The 21,568-nt window shown below is 37.9% G+C and overlaps 4 protein-coding genes across 4 annotated transcripts; all 4 read left to right on the top strand.

Moving 5' to 3' along the window:
• The first annotated feature begins 91 nt into the window (after nucleotides 1–91).
• On the top strand, nucleotides 92–3,488 carry LOC146753135 (obscurin-like). The gene is made up of 5 exons (XM_085530802.1): nucleotides 92–352; nucleotides 1,336–1,602; nucleotides 2,247–2,516; nucleotides 3,153–3,419; nucleotides 3,478–3,488. Exons 2-5 carry the CDS (start codon nucleotides 1,353–1,355, stop codon nucleotides 3,486–3,488), a joined length of 798 nt encoding a protein of 265 aa, XP_085386928.1. The 5' UTR covers nucleotides 92–352; nucleotides 1,336–1,352.
• Nucleotides 3,489–4,052: 564 nt separating this feature from the next.
• LOC146753133 (kinesin-like protein KIF20B) lies at nucleotides 4,053–8,246 on the top strand. Its single transcript, XM_085530801.1, has 2 exons — nucleotides 4,053–4,313; nucleotides 7,941–8,246. The coding sequence occupies exons 1-2, from the start codon at nucleotides 4,281–4,283 to the stop codon at nucleotides 8,244–8,246; spliced, it is 339 nt and encodes a 112-aa protein (XP_085386927.1). The 5' UTR covers nucleotides 4,053–4,280.
• Nucleotides 4,356–6,189, top strand: LOC146753134 (kinesin-like protein KIF20B). The gene is made up of 3 exons (XM_085530839.1): nucleotides 4,356–4,386; nucleotides 4,827–4,965; nucleotides 5,690–6,189. The coding sequence occupies exons 1-3, from the start codon at nucleotides 4,361–4,363 to the stop codon at nucleotides 5,843–5,845; spliced, it is 321 nt and encodes a 106-aa protein (XP_085386965.1). The 5' UTR covers nucleotides 4,356–4,360; the 3' UTR covers nucleotides 5,846–6,189.
• Nucleotides 8,247–9,123: 877 nt separating the features above from the next.
• Nucleotides 9,124–21,214, top strand: LOC146753132 (kinesin-like protein KIF20B). Its single transcript, XM_085530838.1, has 11 exons — nucleotides 9,124–9,980; nucleotides 12,429–13,629; nucleotides 14,070–14,208; nucleotides 14,933–15,055; nucleotides 15,454–15,615; nucleotides 16,566–16,730; nucleotides 17,365–17,484; nucleotides 18,428–18,508; nucleotides 19,234–19,360; nucleotides 19,901–20,043; nucleotides 21,054–21,214. The coding sequence occupies exons 2-11, from the start codon at nucleotides 12,485–12,487 to the stop codon at nucleotides 21,132–21,134; spliced, it is 2,286 nt and encodes a 761-aa protein (XP_085386964.1). The 5' UTR covers nucleotides 9,124–9,980; nucleotides 12,429–12,484; the 3' UTR covers nucleotides 21,135–21,214.
• The last annotated feature ends 354 nt before the right edge of the window (nucleotides 21,215–21,568 follow it).

Raw genomic sequence — 21,568 nt, 5'->3', positions numbered from 1 at the left:
CACAAAGATCATCTAGTCCAACCATTCTACCACATCCCAGTATGATTTATAGTAACAGTGGTAACAGTTCACCTTGTTTCCCCACAGCCCGCAATGTAGAAGTAACGAAGCACCTGCAGGATGTGGAAATTGAAGAAGAGAGCTCTGCTGTCTTCTCCTGCGAGCTGTCCCATAATGACAAGGACGTGGAATGGTTCCTGAATGGCAACCTCCTTTACACCAACAATTACAATGACATCAAGAACGTTGGCAATTGCTGCACACTGACAATGAAGCAGGTTAAGCCTGAGGATGCTGGCACAGTGACAGTGAAGTCAGACAAGGTGTCAGAAAGCGCACCTGAAGGTGATAGGTGGGTCTGATCACACCCCTCCTGGATGTAAGAGATGCTAAGGAGCTCCAGTTCATTCTATTGTGCAGCAGTCCTGCTTCTAAAGCTCACCTCTCTGGGGTGACAAGTCATCAGAGGCTTTCTTCCAGTGGAAGGTTCCATTGCAGCAGATATCAGCGAAGGAGGATGGTTTTGGTGTCCTGCCAAAGCATTCCATTGCTTTTTATCATCATTTTATTTAGCACAAGGAGAGTTACAAGAGCAATTTCTTTTACTGCTTCAGTAACATGCAGTGTCAATGCTGTTGTCTCCAAGGATTTATGACTGCAGGGAGAGATCATTCAGTGTGTGTTTTGCCTCTGGGATGACTAATGACCAGGCTGTGAGCAACCTGATCTAGCTGTGAATGTCCCTTTTTATTGCAGGGGAGCTGGGCTAGATGGCCTTTAAGGGTCTCTTCCAATTCTAAGGGTACTGTGATTCTAATCTGCTCTCCCCAGCAATTAAGCTCTTTTACTCTATGCGCTAAGAGTTTGAAGGATTTCCTCTTTCTCCTTTCTTTTGCATTAGGTGGATCTTTTTTCCCCAGTATAAACATCTGATGTGTGAAATAGAAGATAGATAAAAGGAGTCAATAAAGAGGAAAATCAAAAGTGTTCAGCAGCTTATCCTCTTAATCCTGTGGCCTGCTGTATGAGCTCTGCTCCATGTGAGGGCAATGCCAGCTCTCCAGCTTTAGAAGAGCTGCATCCCAATTACTTCATATGATATCAGTCCCACCCACGGCAATGCAGGCTGTCCCTCCTGTTCCCTGTATTCTCCTACTGATTAGTTCAGAATTCCATAAAGTGCATTCAGTCAACACACATGAAACCGCTTTAGGTTCTATATTGGTGTCTTCAGTGCTGGTAAAGATTTATTTATCCCTCTTTAAAAATCTGAAAGCAACTGGAAATGTCTCAACTTCTGTATTACATTGTTCTGTTTTGCCTTTTTAATTGCAGAGAAGTCTGCTGTCTTCATGAAGTCCTTGGATGATGTTTTTGGTGAGGAGCGGGGTGTGATTAAATTGGAATGTGAAGTCTCTAAAGAGAAGGTCAAACCATTGTGGAAAAAGGACGGTGATGTGCTCACTTCTGGCAACAAGTACGAGCTGGTACAGTCTGGGAAGACCCTATGTCTCCTTCTCCATGACCTCGAGAAGTCAGATGCAGGTTTCTATACCTGTGATATTGGCAGTGATGTTGCCAAATCAAAGGTCGGCCTTCAGGGTAAGTACTGTGGAAAGTAAAGGAGTGCTGAAAGCACATTCAGTGTGGTCACTATGTCTTACACCTATTCCCCCACGAGCCTTAATAGTTTCTACAATAGAACTGTATTTCTGCAATTTAGCGCAGTGATGTCTGGAAAATTCCCATTGCTTTTGATGTAAATGTATCTCGTTTTGCCATGAAAATCACCAAACACATCAAGAATGTCCTGGAAATATTTCCTTTCTAAACATCCCTAAAATGGAGAAATGGTTTGTACACCAGTAGGGGTAGGATGGTAAGAAATTAGCTAATAGAAACATTTAATTTCTTGTCATAGGCAAAACCCTTTTTCTCACGCAGCATCCTAGAGTTGTCCTCTCTGTTAGGTTGTTCCCTCTGTAGCTCATTGAATCTTCATTCTGCTCCATGGACTGAGCTGCTCTAATTGTAGTTCTTCCAGAGCAAAGACAAGAGATTCACGTCTCTTTTTTTTTATAGCTTTCTGGTAATTCTGAGTGGAGAATGTCTTAGAGAATACATCAGTAAGGAACACAGCCATGTTCTGCAAATCCTGAGTTAAAACACCAGTACTGCTACTCACATATGTCACAAATGCCTTTTCTCCATATAAACCTCATACTAACCTATCTCTTATCTTCCAGAGCTGAATATTGGCATTACCAAACGGCTGAAAAACACTGAAATCCAGGAGGGAGAAGATTGTACTTTTGAATGCATTCTGTCGCATGAAAGCATTGATGAGTTCAAGTGGACACTGAATGGAAGCAGAGTGGAAAGTGGTGGGCGATTTAAAGCTTCTAACGTGGGTCGGAAATATACTCTCATTATCAAAAGTGTGACTCCTACTGACGCTGGGGAAGTCGTTTTTACTGCCCGTGGTCTAACCTCCAAAGCCTCTCTGTCTGTGAAAGGTAATGAGATGGGAGAGATTCTGGGGTCTGATTCCTTCAACTGTCTTCTGATAAGATTGTCATGAGAGCTAACTCATAATATGGTTAAAGTGAATAGCAACCTTCTACTTGAACCTCAAAGCACTGAGAATTTCTCTTAAAAATAAGTAAAAGGAGGAAACATTTTACACAAATGTGAGAACTACCCAAAGCACTGGGGTAGTGTTGGAAATGGGCATCTCACTACAGCTTGTTCCATTAACAGTAAATCAGGAATGCTCTGTTGAGGGAACTGTGGGAGCAAATATCCTCTAAGTATAAGCTGAAGGGATGGCCTTCACATCATCTAGCTGTACAACAAATTCCTATCTAGAACATGTGCATCTGAGAGCATCATCTGAGGCTCCCAGTGTGATGAGTGGAGAGAAGAAAGAGGCAGTTTTCAGACATGGTTCATCATCCTCAATTGGGTAGATTTAAGAGAGAATAAATGCTGCCTAGAATTCTATTGTCTGTACTTTGCAGATTACTGCTGGCTGTAGGATGGCCTCTGTTGCAAGTGCCTCTCTAACTTATCTCCAGCATGTAGATGCATGTATTTTGAGAGAGGCATCCTACCCTAAGAGTATGTTACTCAAAAAGCATGTTTTCTTTCAGAAAAACCTGCTGAGGTTACAAAACAGCTGGAGGATAAGACAGCAGCAGCAGGGCAGGACATCAGCATGAGCTGTGAGCTGTCAAAACCGGATTTGAACATCAGGTGGTACAAGGATGGCAAAGCAATCAGAAAAAGCCAGAAGTACGACTTGCAGCAGGAGGGAACTGGGGCCATTCTGATCATCCATGACTCTACTGCCAAGGACAGTGGGGAGTACCCCTGTGAGACAGAGGACTCCATAACAAAAGCCAGGGTCACTGTGCAAGGTGAGTTGAAAAGCACACTGGGGATGGCATGTAGAGAAGTCGAGGTAAATATCTGCAGCCTGTGGGTGATGTTTTTCTCTTCTGTTTCCTTGAGCAGGATCAATTCTTAGTTTTCAGAAAATATGATGGATTAAAATCTTTTCCTTAAATAATCTGGAAACTGAATGATTCTCCAGTGTGATGTGGATCTGGGCAGCCTGGTCTGGTGGTTGGTGACCCCTTGGAGGGGGTTTGAAACTAGATGATCTTTGAGGTCCTTTTCTACTCAGGCCACTCTATGATTCTGTGATCATTCTATGATTCTATGATCTTGGGTGTTAGTGAGCCAAGAAAAGATGGCAATCTGAATTAGTCTATATTGAATATGTGTAATCAAAACTATATGCAGTTGATCAGATGAGATCCTACCAGCGCATGTATAATGGTATTGAACTTTCCAGATATCTACTGGAATTATCAAACCTATGTAAATGGGTGGACTCTGTGGTCTTCTTAGACTCTTTGCATCTCTATGTGATATTCTGAAATGAGGGCAAAGGAGATTCAGGACACCTCTGTATGCTTGGGACTTGTTGGGGTAACAAATCCCTTTGTCCTACACCCTCATCCTTTTTTTTTTCCTTCCAGAAAAACCTAATTACTTTATCAAGGAACTTTCAGATGTGAAAATTGAAGAAAGTGGAAGTGCACTTTTTACATGTCAGAGCGAGAAAGCCGCATCCTTCGTCATATGGAGGAAAGGCATTGCTGAGCTCAGGCCTGGCAGGAAATACAAGAGGGCACAGAAAGGACGAGACCTGCAGCTGTGCATAAAAAATCTGGAGAAAAGTGACAGTGACGTGTATACCTGTGACATTGGTGATGCCCAGTCCAGAGCCAAGCTGGTTGTACAAGGTATGTGTGAGAGCCATATGACTCTATATGAAAAGGAAATGAGTGAAATGGAGAAAGTGCAACGTATAGAATCGTAAGTAACCACTGAGTTAACTTAGAGCCCTTTGAGAATGAACTAGAGTTAAAAATAGTTAATGGGAACATCCCTTCGACTTAATGCATCTGCATGCTTATCAATGGCCAAACTACTACTTTAGGATGCTTTGGTATGCTACTTGAGTTCCAAGGGAAAACAGGAGTGTGCAAGGAAATAAAGAATAATATGGGGATTTCTGGTGGTTTTGTTGTCCATCCCTCAGAATAGCATCTGAATAATTTATTGCTTCAGCATCTGATTATGAGAAGCAAGCTGAAATTCAAAAGTAATTGTTTAAATCTTGTCACTGGTCTAGATAGATTTAAGAGTCTATTTACAAATAGAAACCAACAGGCAGGGCATGGATTAAGCTGTAATTGCTGTTTCCATGAGATGTGTAACAGTAATGTTCTTTGTCTCTTTATTTTTAACATAAGGCTAGAAAATATTCTTTCTGAGAGTTCTGCCCTTGTACTGAATTTGAAAAAAGATTTGCAGAGGAAAGAAGAAGAGTATGCAGATCTAAAAGACAAACATTCTGATGCCGAGAAACAAATTCAGCAAGTACAAAGCGAGGTTTGTAGTCAACTGAGATATTTTTTTCTGTAAGATTATGCTTGGCTTTCTGCTGTTAAAACTTCTCAAACTTTAACTATGAAGCTGGAAATTTCACACTAGTGTGGCTAGCAGCAAATCTTAGGTAAAGTTGCCATTGAAGCTCTAGAGGGGACCAGAAGTTAAAACATGGTTTCACATAGATAATGAACAAAGTAAATTTGGTTAGTAGTCTGGAATAAGGTTTGTGAAGAGAATAGCTAATCTGCCTCTGGAGGGGACTTGTTATTATCTCTAAGTTACTGGTGACTTGCCATTGGTATCCGTGGTAACTCCAAAGCCTAAAACCTAAGTCTTGTGAAAAAACGCTGATAACTGGGAAGAAGAATGCTATTTACTTGAAGAGAAATAGACTAATTTCCAGAGGCTCTTTAATATAAGCATGTATATTTTTTTTCTTCAGTTTCAGCTTCAGTGATGTTAATAGTTAAAATTTAATTATTAAACAGGAAGATATCTTAAAACCCATTTTGCAGGATCTTATTCTGAAAGTTTATTGGGTGTGCTTGGGGTGGAAAATTGAAGCTTAAAAATGAATTCATGTCTTCCTTGGTAACCTTGCACTTGCTGTCGTTTTCCTACTCAGCACTTGTTTGTGAATTCCTCTTTATTTAACAAAGAAGTATTTGGCCAGGTTGGATTACAGAAGTCTTTTAATGAACCGTGAGCTGTGCTTACATTACAGGTGTCCACGATGCGTTCTGTGGAGGAATCCCTCAGGAACAGGATGGATGAACTTGAAAGGATTAATAACCAGTTTAAGGATGAGCTGGATTATAAAGACTATACTATCCAACAACTTAAACAGGTATTTTTCTTGCTCTTAATTTTTATTAAATGAATGATGCAGGTTTTCCAAGCAACAGGAAAAAGGTCAAAAAAAAAAAAAAAATTGGAGCAAAATGAAAGTGGCCAACTGAAATTAGCGGTAGACCATGAAAGATATTCAAATAATTAGTCACTACAGAGCACTGGCAGATTGTTTTCAATACAATAATCTGCATAGTAAATACATATGTAATACATGCATGTAACCTGATCTTGTTGAGTGACATCATGATATGTTAATTGAAATGTCTTACCATAAACTCTTTCTATCAGCTTGAGTCCTTATTTATGCTATATGAAAAACTTATTAATTCTAGGCTGTCTTAAAGATTCTGCTTGTTTCTACTGTGTATGCTTTTCTTTCAACATGCGCATCCTGTTTCTCCACTACCAAGACATTATCCTGGTAGAATTTGTACATTTATGGCAGGTCTTTGGGGCTGCAGCTGTCTGGCCTGAATAGCGGTTCACAAGCCATGCACAGAGCGAGCTGCACGGAAAGGGAAAGAACTACTGACTAGAGCAGTGCCATTGAGAACTTTATGTATCATTTAAAAACCAAAAATGCTGATGTACGGTGAGGCTGGTGACCCAGAAATCAGTGTGAACTTTCTATCTCTGACCTTTCTGAGTTACAAATAGTCCTCCAGAGTTCTAGGCAAAAATTCCCTTATGCTGCATTCTGGGTAGTTGTCACGGTTTAAACAAAAATCTACCTGTGTCTGTGACAGGGGGGCCACAGGCAAGCGAGGTGCTAGAAGGAGCTGAACCTCTGTCCCAACTACTTCAGAAGCAGCCCAAACCCCCTCGTACATGGCTAAGATCTCCTTCTCAGTTGGAGTGTAGCACTCCTCAGACCCTTTATATGCTCGACTCCAAAGTCCCGGGGGTTGGCCTTGGGTTTCTCCTAAAGCTCTTTGCCACAAACTCCAAGTGGGACCTTTCTCTCCAGCAGCAGTGTAGAGGATGTTCTTTACATCCTGTCCTGTCCGTACTGGCCCCAAGGCCACGGCATGGGCTATCTCTTGTTTTATCTGCTCAAAAGCCTGCTGCTGATCAGGACCCCATGAGAAATTATTCTTCTTCCGTGTTACCTGATAGAGGGGGCTCACTATGTGGCTGTAGTTTGGGACATGCATTCTCCAAAAGCCCACTACTCCCAGAAAAGATTGGGTCTCTGTCTTGGTGGTGGGAGGAGACATAGCAGTGATTTTGTCAATCACATCTGCTGGGATGTGTTGATGCCCATCTTGCCATTTTACACCTAAGAACTGGATTTCCTGGGCAGACCCCTTCACCTTGCTGCGCTTAATGGCAAAACCAGCTTGCAAAAGAATTTGGATTATCTGTTTTCTTTTCTTGAAAATCTCTGCTGCTGTATGGCCCCACACGACAATATCATCGATATACTGCAAGTGTTCGGGAGCAGTAAAATTATTCATGCTTTATATGATGTTATGATGTGGAATACTGATAGCAAAATTACAAAATTATTAAACCATGACACCCTGGTGTTTTTCTTTTTTTTTTTCTTAAATATTTTCCTTTTTTTTTTTCTTAAATATTTTCCTTTTTACTATTTAAATGTTATGTGCACATCTTATAGAAACACAAGGCTGTTTACAAAGAAGTGCATGCTGTGTTGCTGTATGATGAGCAAGATACATCTATTCTTCATCTAGCAGGAATAGTTGCTGAGCCTTAAGAACAGTTTCAGAAAGCTTTGGGAATTTGGGCGTTTTCCTTGTTTCTGCAACACAAAATGAAAATTTACGCTGTATACAAAGAAAAGGGGAGTCCGAACTTGTACGTTAAATTTGAAGGAGATCAATCTGGGGTAATATTTAAAAAAACAAAACAAAAAAAAAAAGGGAGTGTGGTCATCAAATACTATAAAATATATTAGCTGTTACTACTAGAATGCCACTTATCTTCCCCCCATACGAATCACTGTCATGTATGTGAATTTGTGAGGTGGGTTTTGAAGCTGAAATTAAAACTTCTTGTATGGCTGTCTTCATAGTGGCTATCCAGACTATGTGTAGAAATAACAGCTATTATGTAGTCAGCTATTCACCAGTTTTAACTGATTATAAATTACGTTTCAGGGTGGAGAACATAGCATAGTGCCTGACACCTGTGTTGATCCTGAGGGCATTCTTGATTCTGTGCATTATGATGTCATGGATATTAAAGAGCAAGCTGAGGCAGCACATAGTTCCATTGTATCCCTGGGGGACCCGAAGGAAGATACTGGCTGGTTTGAAAAGCAGCTGGAGAAAACTAACTTTGAACTGATGGAGACCAAAGAAGAGCTAACAGAGAAAAACACCAAACTACTTAAAACTGAAGAAGAGCTGATGCAGAAGAACAAAGGTGAGTTATGCGATGTGAAAGGTAGAAGACAGAAATAGTTCATTAATCTAAAAGAGAAATAACCAGTTTGAGTAGGAATTAGAGGAGATGTTCTACCTTTGGAACCATAGCCTGTAGATAAGTGATAGTTTGTTCCTTGTGTATATTCAGGTTCAGCAATTCCACGGTTTTTGGTTATTTCTTTTCTTTTTTTCCCCCTCTCCTTTAAACTCCAACTAGCAGCTTTACGCTTTCGTAAGTATGGGGTTAAATGTCTATATCTTGATTTTTACTTTTATATTGTAATCTCTACTCTTCTTTATGTCTTGTTGATGCAATGTTTTCGTTCCAAGAAATATAGAAAACTTTTGAATCACTCCCAATAAGTGAAGACCACATGCAAATTAATTAATCTGTTCAAAAGCTACCAAAACATTAGAATATCTGGAAAAATTGATTACTTAATAAACTATCTATTGGCTACTTATGTAATACAACCTTTTCTGTGTGTTACAGACTTTGAAATGCAGGTGATTAAATTGGATGAGTCTGTTGAGCAACTTAAAGAAGCAACTGAGGTAACTTTATCAAGAAGATGTTGTGTAAAATTGTTTTAATACCAACTTGTGGTAGCTTAAAATGCTATGAATGCTCAGGATATCTCCACGTTCTATGCAGTCCATAAAACTTTATCCTGACTAATGTACTGCAAGCTACTGAATATGTGAAGACTAGCTTGATTAAGTATGTGTGCATACCACTTCTGGTGGTTTTTGTTCATTTTTTGATGTTTGGTAGCCTGAAGTAGCTCTGAAAACATTTATAGTTAATTCTGTCACTCAGATCTCTAACCTTGTAAGCTTAGCAACTTGACCCTTCTTAGTCTTTGACTGTCTGAATCACTGCAACTTAGTATTTCCATGGTATTAAAGCTGACTGTGATGAGTAGTCATGTCCTCACCTATTACTTCTTCCAAGAACAAGGCTCCAACTCTATCTGTGAGATTGTGTGGCCTGAACACTTCTGAAGCTTTTCTTTTCATAAGCTACTAAAGATGAATAATCAGTCCTTGGCAGTGCCAGCATGGCTTAACAATCGTCATCTTGTAAGTAAGGAAGCTTCACTTGTGGTCAAGGACACAATCTAAAATATGCGTGACAGAGCTGACTAAGCTTTAAGGTTGGATTATATCTGTCACGATGAAAGTGATTTTAGCAGCTTAGCAGAAGTGTGATGTGATGAACTTGTATGAGAGCTGACCATTTGCTCTTTGACCATGTTTGTAATTTTGTTGACTTCTTGGAAACAGGAAATTCTTTGATAAACTGGTAAACTCTTGATTGTGTGCAAGTCTTTTACTTTGTAACCTGCTAGGCTCTTGCTTTCCCTTGTATACTCTACCGCGTATTGCGCTTGTCATTATCTGAAGGTGTACTTGTTGTGTCTGCTATTGAAATTTGTAACTGATGTCTATAGAGTCACTGGGTAAATATTTTAGCTGTATGGTTTTGTGTAAATATTTGCCTACAGAAGATTACTGAGACTTAAGTGCTCCTTTTGTTAAGCTTCAATGTAACTGATCTTATATCAATACAGGAAAAGACTACCTACCATTTAACTACCATTAAAGCAGAACCGGCAGAAGAGAACACTAATAAAGGAACTGAAAGCAGCCAATTTTCAGTGCTTTCAGTTAAAGCACTGAAACAAGAGAAAACTGAGTTGGAAGTGGGAAGAAAGCGCAGTACTGATGAAGATAAGCCTACTGTGGAAGAGCCACCTCCAAAGAAAGGTACAGTTTCTTCCATCGTTGAACAGGGTGTCTTCCAAAACAATAAATTGCTTCCTATTCCGGATAGGAAGCAAAAGGCTGTGAAGCGCGTACCTTATGGTATAAGGAGAAAAGCCACTGTGTTAAACTGTAAATAGAAGTAACTGTTATGTAAATATCTCTTTTTCAGAAGGTCCTATGCTGTTCATTTTTGAATGCTTAAGAATAAAAGTTTTTTGCACTATTTTTTTCCTTTTTGCTGCTTTTTCCTCATCTGTTGATGCACTTGCAGATTTGGTAATAGTTTTAAAGCAGTTTCTTTAGGATTGTTTCAACTGCTGTTGCTGATCTTCTGAGTAGCATCAGCTGCTCAAGTGCTTTTTTTTGTTTGTTTGTTTGTTTTGTTTTTCCTGAAGCAACTATCAAAATTGTTGACGACCTGCTAATTGCTCGCTCATGGGCAATATTTGAGCAAAATGGTTTGGATAAGCTCTGATGCATTTAACTTCACTTCTGGGCACAGCTGAGCATCAGTGTTCCTAGAATTACGGAAGGCATATACAATGTAGAAGGGAAAAATCTAAAACTTAGCTGTAGTCCCTTCCTTTCTTGTATTCCTCTTGCAAAATATGTGCAAGGGAGAAAGTCAAGGCCTTCTTTGGATGAGATGCTGTTCTTGGATGATTTGTCCCTGCTGCCTTTATTTGGCATAAATATTGAATCCTAATGTGACCACTGAATGGCATCACATATAAGCATCTTACCAGAGACTGAGGGAGGGATGTGGACTCCTCCATACTCCAAATAGTAGTGGGTTTGTTATAATCATATGACCAAAGCTCTCATTTAAAAATTAATGACAGCAATGCTCCACATAGGAATTAAAATGGGTAGCTGATAGTCACAATGTCAGCGTGAAGTTTTCTGTTAAGAAGTACTGAGTATTCAATCATGTTAAAATTTTCTTCTATTTGTGAGTATTAATAGCGTACAATTTAAAAAACTGCTTAATATATATTCTTTAGCTGTGTTAAATATACACAGTAGAACAATGAGCACAGGTATGTTGTGCTGGTTCTTTTGTAGAATTAGTTATATAAGTAGCACGAGCAAAAGTGTTTTAGGAGATGCTAGGTTATCTCAGCTTCAAGTTCATGGTATTTACACCATTCTCTGAGCTTTTAGGTCTTGTTTCCTATGCTCTGTAATAATGCTTTTTCCCTACTTCCTGTGTAAGGAGCTTCTAGACTGAACATTACACATCTTCTCCCTAGTCTTATTTATCTTGCTTTAGTGCTTGCTTGTTGTTTTCAGCATAAAGTGTTTAGATTACTTATAAATCATATTCCCCTCACTAGTGTTGCTGGGAGCAGCAGTCAAAACCCAAAACCTGGTTTGGGGTGGAATATGCCACTGCTGTTTCTTCAGTATGACTTTTAAATCAGTTGAGGGCTGTATATAAAACTCCTTAGATGAGTTAAGAGGCTGTTTCCATGCAGTACATGTGAATCTGTATGTAATGCAGGCTGCACGTGGGCGCTATAAAATTCTGCATTTCTGTAGTTGTAGTAATAAAAGGACTGTACAAGAATCACCATGGAATATATTGTTGTGGTGACCCAATCCCTAGTAAGTCTTGACTTATATTTATTTTTCTAATACTTAAAGTATGCATATTATGGAATGGACATAACTGGATTCTAAAGCAATGATGAAATACAGCAGAAGTTGCTTTTGATAGAAAGAAAATGCATGTGATTTTAGCTAATTGCTCACCAGTTAAAGAAAAAACAGCCCCAAGCTAATGGAATATTTATGGAAACTTGAATCTGCAAATTTGTACAACTTTATGCGTGAACTTTATATGCAAAAGAGTAAGTGTGGACAGAAGTAGGAATCCTCATATTTTGTTTAGAGATCAACTGAATAAGAGAGACAGATATCAACACTTAAGTGATCAACTTGTCCAGGGTTTTATCTTTCTTTTGAAAGTAAGAGGACTGTGAGTTGGAATGAAATTTCTTAGAGAACTGTTTATCTACCATTTAGATGTAGATGGAGTGATTCCTGGCTGCCTTATAGGGATTGCTGAAGCACGGAAGATAGAAAGAATATAGCTGTGAATTATCTATCTCGTTTCCATGTTTCTTAAATGTAATTAGATTTTCTACTGGTGTGGAGTGGAAGGTTTGAGTAGTGCCATGGTAAAAGTGTTCTTCCAGACTGAAAACCTTTTGCTGTTAATTCTGTATAGAAATCTGAGGCACCTGATTACATGTTCAGAGGACTTTAATTCCTTCACTAGTATCAAATACTATGTGATGTGAGGGCATGGCTTGCATATTACGACAGTTTTTCACTTAGAAGTTGCTACTTGGTGTTGTGAACTGCTATGTAATAATGATTTTAATCAATCTGAGCTACATTCCTTTTCCCTTTTTTTTGTTTGTTTGTTTGTTTGTTTTACAGTAGTTGTAAATGAGAGAAAGAAAAAGAACACTGTAGAGCAAAAGACAATTGAACACATGAAACAAAAGTGCTCCGCGTACCGAAAGGAAGTACTAGCACTGAGGGAAAGAACTGAAATCTTGGAACGTCATTTAGCTGTGCTTGAAGAACAATGCAGAAGAGAAAAAAATAAAAAAGATTTCAGTAAGCAGGTAACAAGCCTGCGTATTGAGCTTTCTTTTTCTGAAGAAACAGCTGATGTCCTCCGTGAACAAATTCTGCAGGGTCAAGCTGACTATCGGGAAATTGCTTCTGAACTGGATGAACAGAAATCTATAAATATGACACTAGAAGACAAAAATGCCCAACTAACTAACAACATAGAAGTTGCCAAAGAATATATAATTGATAAAGTGTCACAAGTAAAAGAAATGCGGACCAAATTAGATGAATTATACAAATGTCACTTAGAGTTTCACGCCATCGGTACTGACTTTGTCAGTGTAAAGGATTCCTCAGACTGTGAAAAAGATGAGCCAGGGACATCTCAAATTAGTTCTGCATGCATTCAGTCACAGACTTCTTCCATCTCAGATCTTGTGCAGGACCTCTCCTTTAACTATAGTCTTGAAAGGATTTGGGAAGTATGCAGAAGTATTGTTGATGTTTCCTCACAAAAAAGTCAGCACATCAAAGCACTGCTTCAAGACAATGAAAACCTAAAGGCGGGACTGAATAATGCTGAAAATCATAATCATCAACTTGTAATGAAGCTATGTGAGATTACAACTCACACTAGTCAGGAAGATGATCTTGTGAATCAGTTACATGAGCAAATAGAAAAGAAAACTCAGGACTTTGAAGAAAAGACTGCAGAAGATCAGAGAGTGATTGTACAGTTTCAGGAGGAAGTTGCCAACTGTGAGATAAAAATAAGAGAGCTTGAATATCTCCTGGAGGCTTCCAAGACAATGGAAGACAATGTGTCAAAACTCAATGAATTACTTAAAGAAAAAGAATCTATTATTGTTAATCTGGAGACAGTTACAGCAACTCTGCAGGAGAAGTCTGCAAATGCAGACAAAAATTTTGAAGAGTTAAGTAGCAATGAAGCAAATCTGATTCAAGAAGTTATGCAGCTGAAAAACAGCTTGGAGCAGATGAAACATTCTCTTCGGGAAAAGGAAAAGAGTGAAATGGAGAAAGTGCAACGTATAGAATCGTAAGTAACCACTGAGTTAACTTAGAGCCCTTTGAGAATGAACTAGAGTTAAAAATAGTTAATGGGAACATCCCTTCGACTTAATGCATCTGCATGCTTATCAATGGCCAAACTACTACTTTAGGATGCTTTGGTATGCTACTTGAGTTCCAAGGGAAAACAGGAGTGTGCAAGGAAATAAAGAATAATATGGGGATTTCTGGTGGTTTTGTTGTCCATCCCTCAGAATAGCATCTGAATAATTTATTGCTTCAGCATCTGATTATGAGAAGCAAGCTGAAATTCAAAAGTAATTGTTTAAATCTTGTCACTGGTCTAGATAGATTTAAGAGTCTATTTACAAATAGAAACCAACAGGCAGGGCATGGATTAAGCTGTAATTGCTGTTTCCATGAGATGTGTAACAGTAATGTTCTTTGTCTCTTTATTTTTAACATAAGGCTAGAAAATATTCTTTCTGAGAGTTCTGCCCTTGTACTGAATTTGAAAAAAGATTTGCAGAGGAAAGAAGAAGAGTATGCAGATCTAAAAGACAAACATTCTGATGCCGAGAAACAAATTCAGCAAGTACAAAGCGAGGTTTGTAGTCAACTGAGATATTTTTTTCTGTAAGATTATGCTTGGCTTTCTGCTGTTAAAACTTCTCAAACTTTAACTATGAAGCTGGAAATTTCACACTAGTGTGGCTAGCAGCAAATCTTAGGTAAAGTTGCCATTGAAGCTCTAGAGGGGACCAGAAGTTAAAACATGGTTTCACATAGATAATGAACAAAGTAAATTTGGTTAGTAGTCTGGAATAAGGTTTGTGAAGAGAATAGCTAATCTGCCTCTGGAGGGGACTTGTTATTATCTCTAAGTTACTGGTGACTTGCCATTGGTATCCGTGGTAACTCCAAAGCCTAAAACCTAAGTCTTGTGAAAAAACGCTGATAACTGGGAAGAAGAATGCTATTTACTTGAAGAGAAATAGACTAATTTCCAGAGGCTCTTTAATATAAGCATGTATATTTTTTTTCTTCAGTTTCAGCTTCAGTGATGTTAATAGTTAAAATTTAATTATTAAACAGGAAGATATCTTAAAACCCATTTTGCAGGATCTTATTCTGAAAGTTTATTGGGTGTGCTTGGGGTGGAAAATTGAAGCTTAAAAATGAATTCATGTCTTCCTTGGTAACCTTGCACTTGCTGTCGTTTTCCTACTCAGCACTTGTTTGTGAATTCCTCTTTATTTAACAAAGAAGTATTTGGCCAGGTTGGATTACAGAAGTCTTTTAATGAACCGTGAGCTGTGCTTACATTACAGGTGTCCACGATGCGTTCTGTGGAGGAATCCCTCAGGAACAGGATGGATGAACTTGAAAGGATTAATAACCAGTTTAAGGATGAGCTGGATTATAAAGACTATACTATCCAACAACTTAAACAGGTATTTTTCTTGCTCTTAATTTTTATTAAATGAATGATGCAGGTTTTCCAAGCAACAGGAAAAAGGTCAAAAAAAAAAAAAAAATTGGAGCAAAATGAAAGTGGCCAACTGAAATTAGCGGTAGACCATGAAAGATATTCAAATAATTAGTCACTACAGAGCACTGGCAGATTGTTTTCAATACAATAATCTGCATAGTAAATACATATGTAATACATGCATGTAACCTGATCTTGTTGAGTGACATCATGATATGTTAATTGAAATGTCTTACCATAAACTCTTTCTATCAGCTTGAGTCCTTATTTATGCTATATGAAAAACTTATTAATTCTAGGCTGTCTTAAAGATTCTGCTTGTTTCTACTGTGTATGCTTTTCTTTCAACATGAAATATAGGAGCTGGAGGAAAAGGACCATAATCTTCAAAAGTGGCGTGAGGAGAGAGATCAGTTAGTAGAAGCTTTGGAAGAACAGCTCAAAACTTTGGCTTCTAATGTCATACAAAAAGAGACAGAAATAGCAGAACTGAGACAATCTGCCTTAAAGGATTCAAGCAAGGTCAGCTCTCCTTTCCTCCTACCTGATTAGCTACCCATAAATTCTGTAAAACTCCTGTACCTGCTCTTTGTATTCTGGGTGTGGTTCTGTTCTTGAACACTGTCGTATTGACATCATGTGCAACTAACCAAAAAAAGCACCAGCTTTTATTTTTGTTCTTCAGAAACAGAATTTCTGTTAATTACTAAAATTTCAATTTTTTCAGTAGTTCAGATAAGCAGATGTCAGTTTGAGACTTATGATCCTACAATCAGACTGGACATCTGTAGCTTTTTCTGATAATTCACAGCATTTCCGGATCCCAAGCTAGGCTCAATACTCAGACAGTAGTTCTGTCTCAGGTTTCTTACTTTCTTTGCTTTCTCTGAGGTAGTATCTACAATGGCTTGAAAAGACAGAAGGGGACGTCGAGAGAGATTAAGGGAAGCACCAAAAAGCAGAGGGGGGATGATCTCTGGAAGTTGCATTTCTTATTTCAACATCCAGCTTTTAATCAGGATAGCCAATCTAAGCCGTAGCATAGAATTTCAGAAGCTAAACAGAAGACTAAATGAGTTGTGCTCTTTTGAGAATGTTTGGATTCACTTTCTCTGAGAAGAAAGATGTTCTCATAGCAAAACTTCCCCTACAACTGCCGACTTTTTCACAGTACCGAGGATTTGGGAACAAATAAAAGCTCGGGTTATTATATCTTAAGGGAGATGAAGGCTGAAGCACATAAGTAAAATAGAAGAATCAAAATATATTGTATTACAACTTCCCAGGCAATTCTGTGACTACTGCACTTGTAACAGTGACCGTACAAATCCGTGAAATGTTACTGTTCTTGAATAGTTAAGTGTTGTAGCCTGCAATTCTAAAACTGATGCTACTAAGTAATTGCAATGCTGCTTGTGTGTGTTAATTCCTTTTGCCAATCCCACAACTCAGCAGTTTTTACTGTTTATTAGGATAATGCAACTGTGATAGAAGAGTTAAGAAAAGAACTGGCTGACAAAGATGACTTTATAAAGGAATTAAAACAACGCATTAACCACAGTAGCCCCCAGTGTTTGCCAGAAATACCTTTACTTGAAGAAAGACAAAGTAGAAGGAATGACTCTGTAAATGAAAAGGTATGATTATATTTATAGAAAGTCAGTACTTAACATCTTGTTAACCCCTTTTTGTTCTTCTGTTTTCCTAGGAGATACTGGAGCTGGAATCATTTTTCTTAGCATATAGTCCTTTAACTACATATTCAGTGATGAGTACTTGTTGGTTCTTTTTGTCTTCCACTCAAACATGAGCTCTCATCTTCTCAAAAATATTTTATTTACTAGAACACCATCTCTCTGTGTACATTATGGAACTTTTCCATGCAGTTTTCCATGTATTCGTATGTGGATGCTGAAGATTAGGCAGAGGTTTAGCCTTTGGTGTTCTAACATAGCAGCTGTGAGCGTGCAGAGTACGGGGGGAATGGATGACAAAACAACCAGCGTTACAGATTTTGTCCCTAAATAATGTCTCGCTTTCTCTCTTTTGGAGGCAGAATACTGCCTGAGACTGTTAGTGAGACTCAGTAGGGTGTATCTGAAGATCACACAATGAATAGATGTTACTACCTTCCCACACTTGTGCTGTGTTTCAGCTAACGTGTTCATGTGGCGTCTGAGCTTGAGGTTTTACACTGTAACTTTAGAAAACTCGAGATATTTTGGAGGTCTAATGCATAGCCTAATCTTTACTCCTTTTAAATATTTACAGCCTAGGAAACAACAAAGCAAAACTAAAACTGGAGAAAGTATTCCATTAAGATGCAAAGCTGAAGACAATTATTTGTCACGTCGATGTACTAGGAGCCTCACTTCATTAAATGAATCTGAGGTTAGTATGAAACTTCAGATCTGAAAATGTTGTGATTGTATTGCTTTTGATAAGGAATGAGTAGGAAAAGATCTCATGTTCTCTAAACAATTCCCAAGTTTTAATTTATTTATCCCTTTCAAGGTGATCAGATCACCTGTTTTTATAGCCTTTGATAGGAATAAAAGCTGTTGAAACAATTGTGTGATGAATTTTTGTCAGGTGCTGTTGAAAACTCTCCTCATGTTAATGCTTATGAAGTGGGTCATGATTAGATAAGTTACTTGGAAAAAATTCATGGAGCCACTGAAACAGGCACAGCAAATTGAACTTATTTTCTTCCTCTGCGGGATTTCTGGATATTGTTTTGTTAGCAGATGATGTTAATCATTCCTATATAAGTTTTTAATTGCTAACTTTCATAAAATAGCAGTTACATATATTTTAAAAACAAAGTATTTATTAACCAACTTAATTCTTGGAAATACAGTGGGTGGTGATACTCCATTCAGATTCTTAGCAGAGCCTGATAAAGTGGCTCTGACTACTTTTTGTCTTTCTACAATAAAAAAAAGCATTAAAAACAAGCATTAAAAAATGCTATTTCTACCTCAGTAAAGTAGTTGAAGAATTTAATTAATGAACTGCTTTAATGAACAAAACTAATAGCCAAGCTCAGTGATAATGGTTTAAGAGAAGGGAATTTCTCTTAACTTCATTGTGTATTTTCTTTGAAACCTGTAGACATAAATCAGCTTTTTAGACATCATGAGATGTCTAATACTGATATCTTAATGTCCTGTTTTTATAATTGAATGCTTACTTATTATTTGATTTACAGTGGAATAGTTACCACTAGCAAATACTTCCCTACTATTAGCAAAAGTGTTTAAAGTGTTCACTTTTGTGACATCAATTGTTCTTTCCAAAAGAATCATAGCTGAAACTTGTCTTATTTTCCCAGGATTTTGTGAAAAGTAAGAACACGAAAAATACAAAATCTGTCATGGCTTTTAATTCACCCTCTGCAAGTGACGAGAAAATGGTTGGTTTTTGTTCTAGTTTTGAAGCTAGCTTGGGACTTCCTGTAATTGTGTGGTCACACAGAAGAAGCAATGTCTTATCCTTATGTGTATACCTGAATGGGAGCTTACATGCTTATGAGCTCTTCCTATTAAATTCCATAAGCTAACCAAAGGGCAAGTCAGTCTGTCCCCAGAGCGTGTAATGGCTGTACTGTGTAATGATTTGGAGGGAAGGATATTGCACACTGAATAGTTGGGAAGAGAAGCTTTAGTATATTATCGTGTGCTTTTGTAAGTGAAGCCCTTGTATTAAACTAAGGTTCGTATCATTAATATGCATGGCAGTTATTAAAAACAGATGTTCACATGTGATAGCAGTATCCTTGGCATGGTCAGAGTATGAGTAGTAGATTTTTCCCATCTGTTGTCTTCTGTTTTGTATGTTTGTTTATTTTATGTAATTAGAACAGCTTATGTAAGAAACAACTCCACAGCTTTTTTTAGTTTTAAAGAAACTACTGCCTTATTAAGAAACATTAAGAAACGTATGCCTTGAAATAGCTGAGATTTTGACAACTCCCTAAAGGGTATAAAATTGTCTACATTACTTGCTGTTGTGGTATCATCAGCATAATGAACAGAGGTGTCAGTAGTAAAGCTCAAAATGTCAACTTAAAATAACGTTGAACTAAAATGAAGTTTAAACAATGCTCTTGTTTCACATGTTCACATCTCTGTTGAACAGAAATCCGGAAAAGACTACTTCCTGAGAAAGCGAGTACATGCTTCAAGACTGACTAAAAAGAAGGATGAAACACTGCAAAAAGTTGGAGATTTTATTCAAAGCTCTCCTTCTATTATACACTCTAAAGGTTGGTGTAGAATAAGTTTTATTCCATGTTTTCTAGACATTGTAGAATGGCTTGTTTCTGCTGTAGGCTATTAATGTATGTGTTCTTAGAGAACTTGTCTGCCATGTTAAGTTGTCCTTTGATTTATGAAGTAAATGCATTTATTCGTCTCTTCAGAGATTCATTATTACATTTGTGAAAACCTACAAGTATACAGAGAAAGTTGGTTCTGTCTTGTGCTTCTGTCAGCACGAAAGTTAGGCCTGTTGTTTAACTCCTGCTGAAGTTTCTGACTTCCAGCGACTTCTGAGCCATGATTGTCTTTCATACTCCATTTTAATGCGTGCTTTAAGCTGCCGTACCTGAAGCTATAAACTGTTTCAGCTATAGAAGCAATAAAGAACCTCGATGAACAAATACAATTTCTGAGTATTTTCACTTAAATTTTACGTGTCATTTATAAACCAAGTTTGTTACGAAGCTTTTTTTGCATTCAGTGATTTAAAGACTCACAAAACCAGTAAGTTGATTGGTTTATGTATCAAAACAAATTTCTTCTAGCCAAGAAGCTGATGTCAGCAGTAAGTTCTCCTAAATCAAACGAACCTGAAAGTCTCGAAGAAGGAGAGACCAAGCCAAAACGATGCAAAAGGAAGCTGTATTCCACTGTCGTTTATGGCCCTCTAGATATACCTGCTTCTTCGGTAAGCGATTATACTGTAGTCTTGGCTTAAAATAAACTACTAAGGAGTCCAAACAGACTGGAGGTTTCATCTATTTGCAGGAGGAGGTTGAAAGTACTGAGGTATTTCTTTATTCTACCAAGTCATTCTTGTTGGTCTTCCTGCTGTTCTGTTTTAGTTTGTCCTCAAAGATCTCTGTGTTTGGCTGGCTTACAGTTTACTAAGTAGGTGATGTAGCAATCACGGAGATGTCTTCTAATTTGGAATCATAGATAATTTCAGTGTGTCGGAGTGGGATTATTCTACTACATGCTTTTTTAGAGCACAACTTAGACAGCTTTTTAGGTATGCTTAAACTATGATCTCCTGTCTAAGCCAACTTGCAAAGGATCTGATGTGCCAGTTTCATGACTCTGTCGGCAGCTATTGTGCTAAGAACATTCTTGCTCTGTTGGAACTGCATCTTTTAATTATATTAGAGTCCTTTTTCTGTTCAGCATAGTGATCATTTGCCCATACTGTAATATCCCTCTGAATTTTTTGATGATTTGACAAATGATAGGGGCAGAAACCAAAATGTTATTTTTTTTTGTTAGAGGATGAAGATGAGACAATTTCTTCTCTCACTGTAGTTCTGAGAACATGGAACTGAACCGAGAATTGAAATTCTGGGCAAGTCATAGCTACAGGGATTGAGGCTAAAAATGTTTTCTGAACGCTTCATGTTTCACAAAACAAGTATTATAATACTCTTTTGAAAACAAGTATTTCAAAATGAAAGCTGCCTTCAGGCTTTCCCCAGATGTGTGTGCTTTTTTAAGATAAACAGGATTTTGTACATTCTCCATATTTGTTCCTTGTGATTAAGCTGCATTAAAATGATCTCGGTATCCCATAGTTTTCTGAATAAAATATAATAAACAAATGCCATTCTGAAATCCATTTAGGGGAAGAAATATGTTTGCGTGGGTCAAGAAGAGCTTGTCAGTCTTGTGTGAAAAGATGAGTAACTTTTGAAATGTTTTCTTCAGGAATCTGAGGAACAAAAGAAGGAAAGTGATCATCTGATCATCAAGCGACGGCTGAGATCCAGAACAGCTAAAAAACCTTGAAGAAGCATGTTTGTTCCCCTTTCTCAGGACATACTTTTATCGTATAATTAAAACTGGTTGTTAATAAAAAGTAACAGTTACTCCGTTGTGTTCTTAAATTTGTATATAGGTGTACAGTGTCTCTCTGACAGTTTCAAACTGACTCCATTGAGGCTGAAATAAATACAAGCTTTCTTAAACTGGGTTTGGATTTGATTGTGGTTAAGGGTTTATTTATTTTTGTCTTGCCTCCCCTGTATAGGAACAGTATCTCTAGGACTGATTGCTATTTACCCATTGTGCAGTAATAACTGTACTTGTTCAGGATGGCCTGGCTTGCTTTTTTCACGTGACTGGTGTACTTAGCAGAACTCTGGAAGAGAGAAGAGCATGAATACACATTAATATTTATGTATACTTAATTTTTGGGCCTTTTTAAAGAATTTTCTTTGGAG

This window comes from Coturnix japonica, unplaced genomic scaffold (genome assembly GCF_054131305.1).
Source record: "Coturnix japonica strain WE unplaced genomic scaffold, WE-NBRP24 Scf039, whole genome shotgun sequence".
NCBI lineage: Eukaryota > Metazoa > Chordata > Aves > Galliformes > Phasianidae > Coturnix > Coturnix japonica.
This window is presented reverse-complemented; position numbering and strand designations above follow the sequence as displayed.

Bases quoted from the DNA above. Each gene is read 5' to 3' on its own strand.
- LOC146753135 (XM_085530802.1), top strand. From the start codon at position 1,353: ATGAAGTCCTTGGATGATGTTTTTGGTGAGGAGCGGGGTGTGATTAAA. The intron at 1,603-2,246 runs GTAAGTACTGTG...CTTATCTTCCAG, and splicing joins ATCAAAGGTCGGCCTTCAGG to AGCTGAATATTGGCATTACC. The intron at 2,517-3,152 runs GTAATGAGATGG...GTTTTCTTTCAG, and splicing joins AGCCTCTCTGTCTGTGAAAG to AAAAACCTGCTGAGGTTACA.
- LOC146753133 (XM_085530801.1), top strand. From the start codon at position 4,281: ATGCCCAGTCCAGAGCCAAGCTGGTTGTACAAG. The intron at 4,314-7,940 runs GTATGTGTGAGA...ATTACGTTTCAG, and splicing joins AGCCAAGCTGGTTGTACAAG to GGTGGAGAACATAGCATAGT.
- LOC146753134 (XM_085530839.1), top strand. From the start codon at position 4,361: ATGGAGAAAGTGCAACGTATAGAATC. The intron at 4,387-4,826 runs GTAAGTAACCAC...TTTTAACATAAG, and splicing joins AAAGTGCAACGTATAGAATC to GCTAGAAAATATTCTTTCTG. The intron at 4,966-5,689 runs GTTTGTAGTCAA...CTTACATTACAG, and splicing joins TTCAGCAAGTACAAAGCGAG to GTGTCCACGATGCGTTCTGT.
- LOC146753132 (XM_085530838.1), top strand. From the start codon at position 12,485: ATGAAACAAAAGTGCTCCGCGTACCGAAAGGAAGTACTAGCACTGAGG. The intron at 16,731-17,364 runs GTATGATTATAT...AAATATTTACAG, and splicing joins ATGACTCTGTAAATGAAAAG to CCTAGGAAACAACAAAGCAA. The intron at 17,485-18,427 runs GTTAGTATGAAA...TTATTTTCCCAG, and splicing joins CTTCATTAAATGAATCTGAG to GATTTTGTGAAAAGTAAGAA.